A 19,603-nucleotide genomic window follows, 5' to 3' on the forward strand; every position below is an offset into this window, starting at 1 on the left:
AATGATTCAGCACAAAGACAAAGTATTGTAGTATTAGTACCAGCAGAATATGGCCATATTGTGTGACTAATATAAAAACAGGTCATTTTTGCAGCATTTAAAAATGTTTTGTTTATTTGGAATAAATAATTGACTGCACTCCCAAAGATCTATTTGAATTCTTTTTGTAAAGTGTGCTAAACCAAACATTGTAAATTTGCTAACCTGTTAACTGAACTCTTACAAGAGCTGAAACTGATGATGATCCAATCAGCAGCAGTTCTACTGTGTTTAACCCATTTGCAGGGGTCTTAAAAGTGTGTGTGTGTATGTATATATGTATATAAGTGTGTGTGTATATATGTATATAAGTGTGTATATATGTGTGTGTATGTATGTATATAAGTGTGTATATATGTGTGTGTGTGTGTGTGTGTATATATGTGTGTATGTATGTATATAAGTGTGTATATATATATGTGTGTGTGTGTATGTATGTATGTATGTATGTATATAAGTGTGTATATATGTGTGTGTGTATATATGTGTGTGTATGTATGTATATATGTGTGTGTATATATGTGTGTGTGTATATATGTGTGTGTATGTATGTATATAAGTGTGTATATATGTGTGTGTATGTATGTATATAAGTGTGTGTGTATATATGTATATAAGTGTGTATATATGTGTGTGTATAAATGTATGTATATAAGTGTGTATATATGTGTGTGTGTGTGTGTGTGTGTGTGTATATGTATATAAGTGTGTATATATGTGTGTGTGTATATGTATATAAGTGTGTATATATGTGTGTGTATGTATGTATATAAGTGTGTATATATGTGTGTGTGTATGTATGTATATAAGTGTGTGTGTATGTATGTATATAAGTGTGTGTGTATATATGTATATAAGTGTGTATATATGTGTGTATATATGTATATAAGTGTGTATATATGTGTGTGTGTGTGTGTGTATATGTATATAAGTGTGTATATAAGTGTGTATATATGTGTGTGTATACATGTGTGTATGTATGTATATAAGTGTGTATATATGTGTGTGTATGTTTGTATATAAGTGTGTATATATATGTATGTATATATGTGTGTGTGTGTGTGTATATGTATATAAGTGTGTATATAAGTGTGTGTATACATGTGTGTATGTATGTATATAAGTGTGTATATATGTGTGTGTATGTATGTATATAAGTGTGTATATATGTGTGTGTATACATGTGTGTATGTATGTATATAAGTGTGTATATATGTGTGTGTATGTATGTATATAAGTGTGTATATATGTGTGTATATATGTGTGTGTGTATGTATGTATATAAGTGTGTATATATGTGTGTATATATGTGTGTGTGTATGTATGTATATAAGTGTGTATATATATGTATGTATATATGTGTGTATATATGTGTGTGTATGTTTGTATATAAGTGTGTATATATGTGTGTATATGTATGTATGTATGTATATATATGTGTGTATATTAAATATATATATATAATTCATGAAATTTGCCCCTGACACTGTTGTAGTTGTTTTAAAGAAGATGTTTTAATGAAGATGAGTATTGCCACCTCATAGCAAGGCTCCAGTTAGCTTAATGGGTGTAAACACTACTTCTCATAAAACACATCAAAGGCATTTACACAAATTACAAGCAATACTCAGCACAATGCCATCTAAAAGGTATGTTAAACAAATTTATAAAGGGTCATTAAATACCTCTTACTTTTCTGTAAAACTGTACTATGCCCCTCCTCCCTGAAGAGGCCAAAAAGCAAAATCTGTATCCTTTTAGGTTTTCAAAATGCTACAAATTACCTATTTGATTTTTGGCATTGGCAGGTTGTAGAATTTGCTTTTGTGCCCCTCTAGTGAATGTGGGACAAGCACAGTATTTTTACAAAAGAAAGATGTGTTTAATGTCCTTTAAGAATTAATAAACTGAATGTAATGTTCCAGTAACAAGAAGTGAGATTAATATCACAGTAATAGCAAATTAAAATCAATTTATAATACAGCTAGATTACGAGTTGTGCGTTATGAGTGAAAAAGCATCGTTATGGCTCTTTTTCACTACTGCTGGTTTTACAGGTGTTGTAAGTATAACTGGAAAAAATGGGGTTTATTTAGCAGCGCTAAAAAAAGCTAGGAAATGATGATACCAATCTAATTTATGTTTTATACAATCTATTTTATTTAAAAATTCTTATAACACATAAAAACAACAGCAAATGCTTTTCCTAATTAATAAAGGGACGTCTCCCTTATACAACACTTATAAAAACAGACTAGAACCATATAATCCTAGAATTTAAGGTATAAAGGAATTAATTCTATAGATAACATATGGCAAGCAACAAATTTCTAAGATAAATGGTGAATTAAATATTTAAAAGGCACAAATGTATCAATCCTAATAGCTTTACAGTTCTTCAGTAACAAATTCAGTTATAAAGTTACACAGTTACTTTCCTTGGACATATAATTGGCTCAGGTGTGCTGGATAGTTAAAAAGGCAAAAAACAGCCAATATTCTGATTTAGGTGCCAAAGCAATCGTGGTTAATGGAAATGGTTAATTTAACAGATGAATACCTTGATGTCTTTAAAGTTCAGTTTGCGTGTTTTAAAAAACGTAGTGCAAATTAGTGTAGAGGTACCTTAATCTGTCCTGGTTGCAACCGCTGATTATCTTCACTGTGAGGGATTCACAGACTGTTTGTTCCTGGTGCTTCTGATAAGTCACCTGACCTTCTCTTTGATTCAGAGGTCAGGGGTGATGATCCGTTCTGGTGATGTAGTTATCCTTTTTTTGTTTTCCATTCTTGATAAAGCCCAGAAGGGTGAAACGCGTTGAATGGGACCTGCTACACTCTACTAAACTTCATTTACTACTGTCACAAAGCTGTGTGACCCTGCAACTTTAAACTTTTCTCCTGACCCTGCAAGTTAAAATCTACCTTTGGTAACTTCAGGGAATACGGTGTTACTGCTAAACACTGACCAAAGATTTCTTCAAACCTTAAGAAGTCTGAGGGAACCCAGATGAAAACAATATTTGGGCTATAAGAAGAAAGGAAAACAAAAAAAGGATAACTACATCACCAGAACGGATCATCACCCCTGACCTCTGAATCAAAGAGAAGGTCAGGTGACTTATCAGAAGCACCAGGAACAAACAGTCTGTGAATCCCTCACAGTGAAGATAATCAGCGGTTGCAACCAGGACAGATTAAGGTACCTCTACACTAATTTGCACTACGTTTTTTAAAACACGCAAACTGAACTTTAAAGACATCAAGGTATTCATCTGTTAAATTAACCATTTCCATTAACCACGATTGCTTTGGCACCTAAATCAGAATATTGGCTGTTTTTTGCCTTTTTAACTATCCAGCACACCTGAGCCAATTATATGTCCAAGGAAAGTAACTGTGTAACTTTATAACTGAATTTGTTACTGAAGAACTGTAAAGCTATTAGGATTGATACATTTGTGCCTTTTAAATATTTAATTCACCATTTATCTTAGAAATTTGTTGCTTGCCATATGTTATCTATAGAATTAATTCCTTTATACCTTAAATTCTAGGATTATATGGTTCTAGTCTGTTTTTATAAGTGTTGTATAAGGGAGACGTCCCTTTATTAATTAGGAAAAGCATTTGCTGTTGTTTTTATGTGTTATAAGAATTTTTAAATAAAATAGATTGTATAAAACATAAATTAGATTGGTATCATCATTTCCTAGCTTTTTTTAGCGCTGCTAAATAAACCCCATTTTTTCTTCTTATCCACCATTTAGTTCTCTTTGAGGGAAGAACTTTTTTAGCAGCAGGAATCCACCTTTAGGCGCTCCTATCACACTACACATAAATACCTATTGTAAGTATAACTGCACACCTTTTTGGCCGTCATGCAATGTAAGTACCACACTTTTTAAAAAGTCCTTTTTCAATGGGACTTCCACAGCGCCGGTATTACGAGTTTGCCTGGCAGGCCAAAAAGTGAGCGGTACACTCTATAACCACAAGATCTGTACCACCACCTGAAAGTCAGTAGTTATGAGTTTTACGTTACAGAGCTGTACCATAAAACTCATAACTAAAGTGTTACAAAGTGCACTAACACCCATAAACTACCTATTAACCCCTAAACCGAGGCTCTCCCGAATTGCAAACACTAAAATAAAATTATTAACCCCTAATCTGCTGCTCCGGACATCGCCGCCACTATAATAAACATATTAACCCCTAAACCGCCACACTCCCGCATCGCAAACACTATTTAAATATTATTTACCCCTAATCTGGGGGCAGCAGATTAGGGGTTATTAATATTTAACTAGTGTTTGCGATGCGGGAGAGCGGCGGTTTAGGGGTTAATATGTTTATTATAGTGGCGGCGATGTCCGGAGCAGCAGATTAGGGGTTAATAATTTTATTTTAGTGTTTGCGATGCGGGAGGGCCTCGGTTTAGGGGTTAATAGGTAGTTTATGGGTGTTAGTGCACTTTGTAACACTTTAGTTATGAGTTTTATGGTACAGCTTTGTAACGTAAAACTCATAACTACTGACTTTCAGGTGGTGGTACAGATCTTGTGGTTATAGAGTGTACCGCTCACTTTTTGGCCTGCCAGGCAAACTTGTAATACCGGCGCTGTGGAAGTCCCATTGAAAAAGGACTTTTTAAAAAGTGTGGTACTTACATTGCATGACGGCCAAAAAGGTGTGCAGTTATACTTACAACACCTGTAAAACCAGCAGTAGTGAAAAAGAGCCATAACAATGCTTTTTCACTCATAACGCACAACTCGTAATCTAGCTGTATGCCTTTTATGTACATTTTAGCACATAGAAAATATAAATTAATATTAATAAATTATTGAAATTAAATATTCCAAGTATTTAAATAAAAAAGAAAAGAAAATGCCCAAACATACCTGTACAGGGAAAAAATGCTATGCTATGCTGCCTTTTACTTAACCCCTTAATGACCACAGCACTTTTCCATTTTCTGTCCGTTTGGGACCAAGGCTATTTTTACATTTCTGCGGTGTTTGTGTTTAGCTGTAATTTTCCTCTTACTCATTTACTGTACCCACACATATTATATACCGTTTTTCTCGCCATTAAATGGACTTTCTAAAGATACCATTATTTTCATCATATCTTATAATTTACTATAAAAAAAATTATAAAATATGAGGAAAAAATGGAAAAAAACACACTTTTTCTAACTTTGACCCCAAAAATCTGTTACACATCTACGACCACCAAAAAACACCCATGCTAAATAGTTTCTAAATTTTGTCCTGAGTTTAGAAATACCCAATGTTTACATGTTCTTTGCTTTTTTTGCAAGTTATAGGGCCATAAATACAAGTAGCACTTTGCTATTTCCAAACCACTTTTTTTCAAAATTAGCGCTAGTTACATTGGAACACTAATATCTTTCAGGCATCCCTGAATATCCCTTGACATGTATATATTTTTTTTTAGAAGACAACCCAAAGTATTGATTTAGGCCCATTTTGGTATATTTCATGCCACCATTTCACCGCCAAATGCGATCAAATAAAAAAAATCGTTCACTTTTTCACAAATTTTTTCACAAACTTTAGGTTTCTCACTGAAATTATTTACAAACAGCTTGTGCAAATATGGCACAAATGGTTGTAAATTCTTCTCTGGGATCCCCTTTGTTCATAAATAGCAGACTTATATGGCTTTGGTGTTGCTTTTTGGTAATTAGAATGCCACTAAATGCCACTGCGCACCACACGTGTATTATGCCCAGCAGTGTAGGGGTTAATTAGGGAGCATGTAGGGAGCTTTTTGGGGTAATTTTAGCTTTAGTGTAGTGTAGCAGACAACCCCAAGTATTGATCTAGGCCCATTTTGGTATATTTCATGCCACCATTTCACCGCCAAATGCGATCAAATAAAAAAAAAAGTTACATTTTTCACAATTTTAGGTTTCTCACTGAAATAATTTACAAACAGCTTGTGCAGTTATGGCACAAATGGTTGTAAATGCTTCTCTGGGATCCCCTTTGTTCAGAAATAGCAGACATATATGGCTTTGGCATTGCTTTTTGGTATTTAGAAGGCCGCTAAATGCCGCTGCGCATCACACGTGTATTATGGCTAGCAGTGAAGGGGTTAATTAGGTAGCTTGTAGGGAGCTTGCAGGGTTAATATTAGATTTAGTGTAGAGCTCAGCCTCCCACCTGAAACATCAGACCCCCTGATCCCTCCCAAACAGCTCTCTTCCCTCCCCCACCCCACAATTGTCCCCGCCATCTTAAGTACTGGCAGAAACTCTGCCAGTACTAAAATAAAAGGTATTTGGCCCTTTTTTTTTAAAAAAAAAAAGAAGCATATTTACATATGCTGATGTGTACGATCCCCCCTTAGACCCCAACCTCACTGATCCCCCCTAAAAAGCTCTATAACCCTCCCACTCTAACTTAATGGGCGCCATCTTGGGTACTGGCAGCTGTCTGCCAGTACCCAGTTTAGAAGAAAAAAATGTTTTTTTTATACATTTATTAAAAGTTTCTGTAGTGTAGCTTCCCCCCACACAAAACCAACCCCCCACCCCTCCATGATCCCCTCCATGATCACTTTTTGTGCTTAGATTAGGTTTATTTATTAAAACATTTTCCGTAGTGTAGCGGTTCCCACCCGCTCCCGCCCCGTGCACGCGCCCGCCCGCCACCCTCCGTGCACGCGCGCGCCCGTGCGCGCGCCCGACGATCGCGCCCCCCGATCCCGCCCCCCTTGACGTCATGCGGCACACCGATGGCCGCCCACCCGCCTCCCAAGTCGGCTCCCACCCACCAACGAAACCGGCCATCGATGTCCGGTGCAGAGAGGGCCACAGAGTGGCTCTCTCTGCATCGGATGGCCGTAAAAGGTTATTGCAGGATGCCTCCATATCGAGGCATCACTGCAATAACCGGAAAGCAGCTGGAAGCGAGCAGGATCGCTTCCAGCTGCTTTCCACACCGAGGACGTGCAGGGTACGTCCTCAGGCGTTAACTGCCTTTTTTTTGAGGACGTACCCTGCACGTCCTCGGTCATTAAGGGGTTAAACAGACAAATCAGTTTAGTAGATATTGGGGAATATGTGAATTTAGGGGAATACTATTCTTGTTTATATTAAAGTCATTTTATATTAATATTATATATCCTGCAGCTAAGCACTGCATTGTTAAAGGGACAGTATACTGTAAAATTATTTTTCCCTTACTGTGTTTCCAATTACTTTTTTTTTACCAACTGCAGTATAAAATGTATGAGAATGAGCTTATTAAGGTTTATTTGTGTATGTGAAAAAGCTGATTTTGTGTTTGAAGCCACAACCCAGTAAAATGGGTTGAGCTTGTAGGTATAATCAGATCTCATTACTTTATCACATTGTGTACATATACCTGCTTCTTTATCTTATACCTGTCCCAAAGACCAATACTTGGAGAGAACAAGGGAAAATCAACATTGTCGGCAAAATGCACATCAGGCAGTATCCTGAGTTGGCAACCCTATTATTTCTTTAACTGTACTGTGCCTTAAAAGATATTGGCTGCGTTTCGAGTTGCACTATTTTCTGGCTTTAACTTTAACTGTTGCAAGGCCAAGCCTCTTTATACTGTTAATTGGTATAGGTATTAATTGGTAACGGTGCTCTCTTTAGCAGCTTGCTAATTCTTAGCTCCTCAGTTTTTTCTTAGTATTTACCATCTAATTTTTATTTCGCAAGTTACCATTGTATTTGCACCACTTCACAGTATAAAATCGAATTTAATTCATTGTTGTGAGACTCTTTTATAGTATTTTGGTGCGATTCCCTCTTGGGTTATTTTGATATATTACTTGATATACTAAGTTATTGCTACTTATGGGTTGCCAACTCATCTCTCAGTTATTAATCTAAGTTTTAATACACCGACATGACACTAACTTTATTAATTATTTATTAAATAAAATTTATATTTTAATTCCCCTGGTTAGATTTCCCTCTCCTTTTTGCCTTTAGGGCATGGTAATTTTGTTTTTTCTTTCATTTTTTCTTTGAGTGCTCGCACTTTATGTCCATCTTTCTTTCCCCCCCCCCCCTTTTTTGATATATCTATAGCTTGGACCTAAGGCCAAATCAACTATTTCAACTATTTCAAATGCCAATATAAGGGTAAAGGAAATACTTGTAAACAATTTAATACACTCCAGCAGGTAAAGTGGATAATTGGGAACAAATTAAAAGAGAGCACATTTTGGGGTAAACTATCCCTTTTAAGATCTTCAGTTAAAATAAATGTTTTTAAGCACTTTCCAATACATTTTTTTAGAAAACATTTCTATTGTTTTGTAGTCTTATCAGCAACTAGGAACAGATTGTAATTATCTCCATCAATTATAAATCTATTACTTTGTAGCATGTAGCAGGGTCAGTTCTCCTTTTCTGAAGGAAGGGGAAAAATCATACAGCTAGATTACAAGTTGTGCGTTAGGCTTAAAAAGCAGCGTTGGCCGGTCCTAACGCTGCTTTTTAACGCCTGCTGGTATTACGAGTCTTGCAGGTACAGGTGTACCGCTCACTTTTTTGGCCAGACTTGGAAATACCGCAAATCCACTTACGTAAATTGGGTATCCTATTTTTTCAATGGGACTTGCATAGCGCCGGTATTACAAGTCTGCCAAAAAGTGAGCGGTACACCCTCTCCTGTCAAGACTGGTACCGCATTTTAAAGTCAGTAGTTAAGAGTTTTATGGTACAACGCTGTAGCATAAAACTTAACTAAAGGGCTAAAAAGTACACTAACACCCATAAACTACGTATTAACCCCTAAACCGAGGCCCTCCCGCATCGCAAACACTAAAATTAATTTTTTAACCCCTAATCTGCCAAACCGGACATCGCCGCCACTATAATAAATATATTAACTCCTAAACCGCCGCACTCCCGCCTCGCAAACATTAGTTAAATATTATTAACCCCTAATCTGCCGTCCCTAACATCGCCGACACCTACCTACATTTATTAACCCCTAATCTGCCACCCCCAACATTGCCGCCACTATACTAAAGTTATTAACCCCTAAATCTAAGTCTAACCCTAACCCCCTAACTTAAATATAATTTAAATAAATCTAAATTAAATTCCTATCATTAACTAAATAATTCCTATTTAAAACTAAATACTTAACTACCTAGCTAAAATAAATACAAATTGACCTGTAAAATAAAACATAACCTAAGTTACAATTACACCTAACACTACACTATAATTAAATAAATTAACTAATTTAACAACAATTAAATACAATTAAATTAAATAATCTAAAGTGCAAAAAAACAAACAAACACTAAATTACAGAAAATAATAAACAAATTACAATATTTTTAAACTAATTACACCTAATCTAATCCCCCTAACAAAATAAAAAAGCCCCCCCAAAATAAAAAAAGCCCTACCCTACACTAAATTACAAATAGCCCTTAAAAGGGCCTTTTGCGGGGCATTGCCCCAAAGTAATCAGCTCTTTTACCTGTAAAATAAATTACAAATCCCCCCCAACATTAAAACCCACCACCCACACAACCAACCCTACTCTAAAACCCACCCAATACCCCCTTTAAAAAACCTAACACTAACCCCTTGAAGATCACCTTACCGGGAGAAGTCTTCATCCAACCAGGCCGAAGTCCTCAACGAAGCCGGGAGAAGTCTTCATCCAAGCTGGGCGAAGTGGTCAGTGCAATCAGTCAATAGAATTGAAGTTCAATCCTATTGGCTGATCCAATCAGCCAATAGGATTGAGCTCGCATTCTATTGGCTGATTGGATCAACCAATAGGATTGAACTTCAATCCTATTGGCTGATTGCATCAGCCAATAGGATTTTTTCTACCTTAATTCCTTAATTAATTTAATTTAATTGTATTTAATTGTTGTTAAATTAGTTAATTTATTTAAATATAGTGTAGTGTTAGCTGTAATCGTAACTTAGGTTAGGTTTTATTTTACAGGTACTTTTGTATTTTTTTTTAGCTAGGTAGTTATTAAATAGTTAATAACTATTTAATAACTATTGTACCTAGTTAAAATAAATACAAACTTGCCTGTAAAATAAAAATAAACCCTAAGCTAGATACAATGTAACTATTAGTTATATTGTAGCTATCTTAGGGTTTATTTTACAGGTAAGTATTTAGTTTTAAATAGGAATTATTTAGGTAATAATAGTAATTTTATTTAGATTATTTTAAATTATATTTAAGTTAGGGGATGTTAGGGTTAGGGTTAGACTTAGGTTTAGGGGTTAATACATTTAATATAGTGACAGCGACGTTGGGGGCGGCAGATTAGGAGTTAATAAGTGTAGGTGGGTGGCGGCGACATTGGGGGCAGCAGATTAGGGGTTAATAAATATTAGGTAGGTGTCGGCGATGTTGGGGGCAGCAGATTAGGGGTTCATAACTATAATGTAGGTTGCGGCGGTGTCCGGAGCGGCAGATTAGGGGTTAATAATATAATGTAGGTGTCGGCGATGTCGGGGGCGGCAGATTAGGGGTTAATAAGTGTAAGATTGTTTAAACTCGGGGTTCATGTTAGGGTGTTAGGTGTAAACGTAAATTTTATTTCCCCATAGGAATCAATGGGGATGCGTTAAGGAGTTTTACGCTGCTTTTTGGCAGGTGTTAGACTTTTTTTCAGCCCACTCTCCCCGTTGATTCCTATGAGGAAATCGTGCACGAGCACGTTACACCAGCTCACCGCTAACGTAAGCAGCGCTGGTATTGGAGTGCGGTAAGGAGCAAAATTTTGCTCAACGCTCACTTCTTGTCTGGGTTGTAAAAACCTGTAATACCAGCGCTGTCTGTAAGTGAGTGGTGAGCATAAACCGCTCGTTAGCACCGCATAGCCTCTAATGCAAAACTCTTATCTAGGTGTTTGTGTTCTGAGCTTAATTAAATGGAAAAGCGACAAAACAAAACAATTAGACAAAACAATTTTTTTGTTTTCTGTGCATGATTAATTATTTTGTGTGTGATTCAGTTTTGAGTAGACTGTCCCTTTAAAAGGTTATTTACTTCCTGGTTTATAGATTATGCATTTATGAAAACTTTCATGTCTGTTTTACATCCCCTTTATGTTTAATTACAGATTCCTCCTGCTCTGGAGTGCTGTACTGATCATGTATCCAACCAGCCTGGCAGTGATCACTTTAACGTTCTCAAACTACGTCCTCCAGCCTGTATTCCCAGACTGCATCCCTCCGTACAATGCCTCCAGAGTACTCTCCATCGTCTGCTTATGTATGTATTACAAGGGCCTGAGTAAATCCCTTATGAAACAGGTGGTTGTCTAATAACTTCTTAATAGTAAGACATTAAAAAAAACTGCAATCATATTATAAAATGATACGGTTTAAGAGTAGATAATTGGGACAGATTTTTTTTTTTTTTTTCAAGAAACCTCTGCATTTAATTAAAGGGACACTGAACCAACCCAAATTTTTTATTTCGGGATTCAGATAGAGCATGCAATTTTAAGGCAACTTTCTAATTTGCTCCTATTATCATTTTTCTTCGTTCTCTTGCTATCTTTATTTGAAATATAAGGCATCTAAGCTATTTTTTTGGTTCAGAATCCTGGACAGAGCTTGTTTATTGGTGGGTGAATTTATCCACCAATCAGCAAGAACAACCCAGGTTGTTCACCAAAAATGGGCCGGCATCTAAACTTAAATTCTTGCATTTCAAATATTGATACCAAGAGAATGAAGAAAATTTCATAATAGGAGTAAATTAGAAAGTTGCTTAAAAATGCATTCTCTATCTGAATCAGAAAAGAAAAAATTTGGGTTTAGTGTCCCTTTAAAGTTGTACTGCCAGGCCCAAAGTATTACTGCTTTTCAGAAGGACATGGGTCTGTGAACCAATCAGGAGAAGCAAATGTTCATATGAACCACCAATCGCATCCTGCTCCAGAAAACCACAGGAGAGACCCTGTTGCACAACTTTATATCTTTTGCAGTGAGAAAAAAAAGCATTAATTAGATAATTGTCTTTTTCATTATACTAATTAATTATTGTACTAAGAGATGATTCCAAATCGCCAGCTTTCTTTTTCTAAAGTAATAGTTGCTTTTATTTCAATTTTATAATCAATGATTTTCCTTTTGTTTTGTTCTGCAAGCCCACTAGATGGCAGATACAGTTCTTCAGATTGCCATAAAAATGACACTACAGCACTTCTATTTATTATAAGCATTAAAGGGACAATAAAGTCAAAGATAAACTTTCATGATTCAGATATTCAATTTTAGACAAATTCCCAATTAACTTCAATTATCTAACTAGTTGTATTCTCTTGGTATTCATAGCAATGCCCTACTGTGAGCTAGCTGCTGATTGGTGGCTGGACATATATGCTTAATGTAATTTGTTCACCCTATGTGTTCAGCTAGCTCCCAGTAGTGCATTGCTGCTCCTTCAACAAAGGAAATAAGGAGAATGTAGCAAGTTTGTTGGAAAGTTGTTTAAGATGTTATTCTCTTTGCATGACAAAGTTAAATGATTCAAACTGGTCTTTAAATTGAGAATGCATTTTTGTGCACATCTCATACAGAGGAACAGATTACTCTCTGGCTTATAATGAAAAGTCCCACAGTTCTGTAGCTGGTGCGTGACACACCTCTATCAGCATGAGATCAAGATGTTTATTCATTCTCATCATTAGAGGAACACCATTTTAATGTAATATACTTTGAGTTTGCAATACCATGTTTTTGATGAAAAGTCAAAATGACTTTAATGTCCTTTTAAGAGGTTACATCTACGCATAGAGCTGTCATTTCGTAACAAACTTCACAATCTCCCTCACTAAGATAAGACAAAATATAAAACACAATAATCCAGAATTAAGGAATTATTGCAATTTTCATAGTGTCCAAAATGTATTAGTGTGTGCAGAGCACATTAACACCAAGATTACAAGTTGTGCGGTATAGCTATTGCATACACATCGTGTGAAATGGGGCCGTATCGCTATTTCCATAGCCCCGCCATTACAAGTCACCATAAAACTTTCTTTTGTCATGCGGTATGGTGCGTTAAGCGACATACCGCACAAAATCCAAGTTCCGACTTGGCGTGCTCGTGCGTGTATTCCCCCATAGAGATCAATAGAGATAAAAAGTAGGAAAAAAACCTAACACCTTCAATTGCAAATCGCTACCACATTTTCTCATTCCCCATTGAAGTCTATAGAGAAAAGAAAGTTTTACAAAAACCTAACACCCTAACTGTCAGGATGCCAGGAATCAGACTGAGACGAGAAGTGCAAAAATAATCACACCTTTATTAATAGCAAAAAATAATAAAAAAAAGTCCACAAGTCAAATAACAAGCTAGGAATCAAAACCAGAGCTGGTAGTCAGACGAGCCTAGTCAGGAGCCAAAGCGAATAGTCAGACGAGCCGGAATCAGGAACAAGGAGAACAACAGAGTCAGGAACAAGCCAGGGATCAGGAACCAGGAGGGACGCCAGACAGCCAGGTAATACACAGGAGCTCTCACCAGGGGGTGACACCCAAAAAAAAAAAAAAAAAATTTTTTTTTTTTTTTTAAATTTTATTGAAATTCAAAGAAATACAATGTTGAGATGCATAGATTTTTTTTTATTAGAGGGGCTGGCATTTGTGAACATTGGTGGGACTGGGGAAGATGTAGACACACAATTTTTTTGCCCCTTGAGCCAGTGCTGCAATTTCAACAAATAGTTTTCCCGGCTGCTTTTGCTTGTTTGTACTTTGCTTCTCCCCTGCCCAATTTCGCTATGAATGTTGTGGGCATGCCGTGGGGCTTGCAAAGTTGCGCTGCTAGCCTAAACCTGCCTGCCTATCTGTGCTCACTGCTCAGTGACATGTGGAGCAGTGGAGTCACTCACTGCTGTGCTGTCTCTCTAAACGGGAACTGGCAAATCATGAGGGGATGCCTGGCACCTGACCGCATGACTGTTTGACACTGTCTTTAAAGTGAAGGAGCCACGTATGATGCCCACCAGACCATTACGGTTACGGAACACTAAGTGCACACTGAACAGGTAGGAGGGCGGGCGGGGGTCTGGGGGTGGGCAGAGTGCAGAGGTGATTGGCCATAAGAAGCGGTAGGCACGCGGCCCGGGGCTGTGCACTGACAGACTTGGAACAGAGTCAGAGAGCAGAATTTTCATAGTTTGCGCCTAAAACTTTTCTTTAGTGATTTATTTTTAGAGTGCTCTGTTTATCTTTCATTTGATGCTCTGCTGAGCCAGGGAGCAGCTCTAGGCATGAGCTTTATAATTAATGCAGTGCAGTTTACATATTTTGTATGTGTGTGTCTGAGTTTTTGTGTGTGTGTGTGTGTGTGTCTCAGTGTTTTTGTGTGTGTGTTTTTGTGTGTGTGTCTGAGTGTATTTCCGAGTGTTTGTGTGTGCATCTGAGTATGTTTTAAGTGTGTCTGAGTGTTTGAATGTGTGTTTGCCTGTGTTTTTGTGTGTGTCTGCTTTCTTGGGGGGGGGGGGTGACACCATAACTTACCGCACCGGGTGACACCAACCCTAGTGACGCCACTGGGTTAACAGCTTTATTTATTATTTGTGATGCTGGGGGATGGTGGTTTAGTGGTTCATAGTGTAGTTTATGGGTGATAGTGTACTTGTAACATATTTTTTATGGGTTTTGTGAATCCTTTTTGTTTCGCAAAATCCATAACTACAGGTCTTTTAATGCAGAATAGATTGTTGCGGTATAAGCCATAACGACCATTGTAAAGCCATACCGTGCGACATGTAATACCGAGTAGCTAATCATTCCGCACTAAAGGCCATTTTTTAAACAGTAAAGCCATACCGCACAACTTGTAATCTTGGAGATAGTTTTTGAGTTTAGCATCTTGCTCCATACTCATAACCCTGTCTCTCTCCTCTATTTCTCAGCTTTACAGCTCAGTTACCTCATCAATAGGCAAAGGCTTTCTGTAGACTTTAACCAAAAGGAGATTTATACACATCATCCAATTCTCCACCATTTTGTCACACAGACATTTCCTGCTGTTTTGAGGTTTGTTGGTGATTACTGCTCTGCATATAGAGTGCATGGCTTTGTGCTATGCATTCAGCTCCCCTAGCATATGCAAGTAAGCCATGTGCACTTGAGTGCCATTAGTGTCCTATATGATATCCCAGCTGGCTCCCCCACGCATTTGCTGGTGTCAGATGCTCATATATGTCATGGCTCTTATGGTTGGGGAGACACATGCTCAAGATAAGTTATCATGAAAGTGTTTGTAAAAAATGTTTCGGGGGGCGGAGCTAACTGCCAAACTGAGCAGACGTGTCTGTGAGGAGCTCTGCTCAACGTGCCTTACAAAAGTCACTTTTAAGAGCTTTCTGCCCACAATAAAAGACAGCATTCAGGGCTAATATATCTTATTACACCCGACAAGTGAGGGATCCTGACTTAGAAGTGGTCTGCACCGCAATTGGACCTCCTACCAGCATTGTAATAGCGAGGCAATCAGCTAAGACCAGCAGAGACTGAGAAGGCAGGTGCTTTAGCTCTCCGGAGGAGTGGGGCTCCGCTCTGGAGACTATGTTACTATCATTTAAATCCCTGCCTAGGCGATCCCTTCTTCCATCGAGGCGGATACTCATCTGCACACAGGACCGGCATTTCCCCACTGCAGAGAAGGAGGGTCATCCTGGGGAGAGGCCGGTAGATAACTTTGACCGCTTGCCATCCGCCTCTGGTTTTTTGTTGTTGCCCCAGAGGGCCACTGAACGACTGGGATTGTTTCGGCGGACAAAGCTGACGACGAGGGCTGGAGAGGGCAGGTCCGTTCACGGACATCGTTTGCGTCCCTGGAGTTGCTGAGGGGCCTTCTTGACTACAGGGCCAAAGGACCTGAGGAGAGGAGTGAGAGGGGGTTGGAGAGGCCCACCAGATATCTGTGAAGTTCCGTGGGCCTTGGAGCATCCCCGGATTAGTGTTACTGCAGCTGTTGTGGAGGTGGCGCGAATGGCCGCCATCTTGGGCCTACACGAAGGGCCTAGATACTCAGGGAATCAATACAAGCCAGCCATTTGCAGGAAGAAGAATCCGGAGCTCCAGAACTGGGACGCCCTAAGGTCAGAAACAATCCCCACATCCCTTCTGTGTTTGGGGAAGTACTGGTTAGTAGGACCCTGAGGCCTTTACTCACGTGGAACTTCTAGGTGAGGGAACAAAAGTACACTCTCACACCATACATCCCTGAAGCCTCCTGACCCTACCTTAAGTCTCTGAGCACCATCATTATCTTTGCAAGAGCCTACTAGTGCATACCCTGGGGCTTTAGATTGTAGATTTGCCTACAGCTCTATGTTAGCTTACCTGCTTCCGTAGGCACATTATACCCTCCCCCAGCTCTCCTTATAAGGGTCTACTAGGCCTCACTGAAATTGTGTGCACCAAGGGACAGCACATTGCTTTCACGCTTATTTATCACCAACTTTGGCCCCAAGATCATACCTGGACACTATACCTTGACCTCTGAGCGGTGGCCCCTGACCGGGCACTTCTGGATCTAGTCTACCCCCTACAACTCACTATTTGCACACTAACTATTGCTACCCCAGTCTCCACTGCCATCTTGCCACTAAGTTAACCATCATGTCTTAGAAGCTTAGACGGGATGTCACCCACCCCTGCTCCGCAGGCACTAAATATGAAGTACAACAAGCTGTCCTAGCAAAGTGTAATTCTGCAGTATTACTTAACACCTCTTATACTAATAGGAGTTGGACCTTGCAACCTTTAAGGATGCCTCATACTTCTATGAGACAGGCGAAGACCCCCACTGTCGCCAAAAAGACAGTATATGATCATTTTACTCAATCTGGGAAGGTTTCTGCCATAGACCCGAATGCAGAGCTCAGTGACCCTGAATCACCCGATGATGAATCCCACTCAAGCATTCATTCAGCAGCTCCTTCACACCATTTCATCACGAAATCTACCTTTCAGAAGATGCTGGCTAACCAGACACGTTCTATTACACAAGAGATTCAACAAACTTCTGCAGAACTGAAGAAAGACATATCTGAAATAGGTGAAAGAGTTGATGCACTTGAACGTAAGCAGGATGATATAGCAGTCGACCAGACCAGTCTCTTATCCTACACAGAAAATCTAGCAGAACAATTAACGCAATTGGAGTTCAAAATGGCAGACATCGAGGATAGATCCCGTCGGAATAATATACGCTTCAGAGGGATACCTGAGAGCGTTGGGATGCCAGACCTGCAAATGTTCCTAAAAGAACTTTATGCTGAACTCATAGGTGCCCCGGAAGGTCTAGTCAACACCATGGAGAGAGCCTTGAGGTCCAGATCGGTTCCTATGGAGAAACCAAGGGACGTAATAGTCTGCTTCCATAGTTATGTCTACAAAGACAGACTGATGCAGGCGGACCTCTCTTCACACACCCTGCAGTATCACAAAACATACCAACCGGTCACGTCGGCTCTTCGTAAGGCTAACATCAAATACCGTTGTGGTCACCCAACAAACCTAGTGGTCATAAAAGATAACCAAACCTATGTGATATCCACCCTTCCTCAGGGGTTGACTCTTCTTACATCCTGGGGGCTTCGCTCAGATATGTCTCCCTTACAGCCAATTACAAACCCGAAATTGAGAGCATAGGCTCCTGAGTGGTCTTCTAAGGAGCAAAGAGCAAAAAGGTCAAAAACCAATCCACCTCAAGGTCCAACTTGAACTCCACCACTCCTTTTTCTTTTCTATATTAAGACACTTTGGAGAGGTAGACCTATTTTTCTAGGAAAATGCCTAACAGTTAATACTAGTTTACATGTTATAGTTTAGTGTGTTGTTTTCACTGTTTAGTTTGAACTTCTTCTAATATAAGTTAAAGTAAGTTATGTCTGCAGAGCAGGGTTAACACGGTTGACCTCTGCGTTTTATTGTTGTTTTCTCCCCCCCGTCAGAAACCCACGCTAGGGTTCCACAGAGGTGGACTATTTTCGCCATTCCCCCTTTCCTATATAACCCTACCCCTACTCTCTAACCCTACCTACCCTGCCTTCCAGATAAACCTCTTTCTCTGACTCCCAATCATTATTACTGACAAACATGTCCTCTATTAAGCTCCTGACACACAATGTCAGAGGCTTAAACTCCCCGCACAAACGAAGTTTACTGGCTAGGTCCCTTAAGCACCACAATGCCAATATAGTATTTCTCCAGGAGACCCACTGGACTTCTGATGGCCCTCAATATACGATATCTAAAGATTATACTGTGGCACAGTGTGCTTCATATTCGCAAAAAGCCAGGGGTACTGCAATTTTGATTCACAAGAGAATAGCTGTTAAATACACTCAGATCATCAAAGACTCCCACGCCAGATACTTAATCCTAGTTTGCGAACTAGATCATGTTCCCTACACACTGGTATCCATCTATCTTCCCAACTACCACCAACCTAATGGGAAGGAAAAGTCTGGGTCTAAATTTTCCTGGCGCCTTCCTCATCAGGTTCTATTCTAAAATAAATGACAACAAGCTGGTTAGAGATGACACTCTCTGGAGAGCCGCTAAGGCCACCATCAGAGGCCTCATTATTAGGCGTCAAGCCCACTTGAAAAAGCAGTCTGGTTTGTCCCTGTCTCAGTCCCACATTGAACTACGCCGCCTAGAACTTTCCAATCGGACCTCACCTTCGGTCTTCTTCACAGAGCAAATCACAAAACTTAGAAAACACATAGGCCTCCTTGAACTAAAACGTATTCAATCCAACCTCTTAAAACTGAAGCAACTCTTCTATTATAAGAGCAATAAAGTCGACACCCTCCTAGCCAATAAACTAAGACATAGGACAAGCACCACTAGAATCCACCACATACAATCAGGGAACCAGACTTACCAACTACCATCGCAAATAGGCACATGTTTTGCTAAATTTTATTCAGGACTGTATAATATAGAAGAGTCAGTAGGCCACGCATCAACCACCCCCTTAGACATCAGAACATTTCTGGAAAAATTAAAGCTTCCAACTCTCCTAGACGAACACCGTGATTCCCTCACAACTCCCTTTACACTTAGAGAAATTAAAGGAGTCATTAGAAACATGAAAGCTTTCAAAACTCCAGGCCCAGATGGGTTCCCGGTGTCTTTTTATAAAACGTATCTTACCGAGCTCTCACCTTTACTCCTTCGGTTTTTTATCTTAGCTAAAGAGGAAGGCAAATTCTCTAGTGAGTTCCTGGAAGCCACAATTATTACCATCCCAAAACCCTTTAAAGACCCCTCTCTCTGCTCTAGTTATAGGCCAATTTCCCTAATTAATATGGATGTAAAAATCTACGCTAAATTACTAGCTAAACGTATTTCCCTTCTGCTCCCCCATCTTATTGATCTAGACCAAGTAGAGTTCATACCCAATCGGGAAGGTCCTGACAACACTAGGCGATTACCTAACATTTTCACTGAATCTACCAGATTGCATAGGCCTTTCTCTGTCATCTCACTGGATGCAGAGAAGGCTTT

General features: G+C 39.0%; 1 protein-coding gene across 1 annotated transcript in view; it reads left to right on the forward strand.

The window, feature by feature from the left end:
- The window catches only part of SLC7A10 (solute carrier family 7 member 10), a 171,221-nt gene that overhangs the window by 112,812 nt on the left and 38,806 nt on the right, over positions 1-19,603 (forward strand). Inside the window, exon 3 of the mRNA XM_053695063.1 lies at positions 11,173-11,324. Within this exon, the coding sequence (XP_053551038.1) occupies positions 11,173-11,324 (152 nt within the window). The remainder of the gene's footprint in view (positions 1-11,172; positions 11,325-19,603) is intronic.

Source organism: Bombina bombina, chromosome 1, assembly GCF_027579735.1.
Source record: "Bombina bombina isolate aBomBom1 chromosome 1, aBomBom1.pri, whole genome shotgun sequence".
Lineage (NCBI taxonomy): Eukaryota > Metazoa > Chordata > Amphibia > Anura > Bombinatoridae > Bombina > Bombina bombina.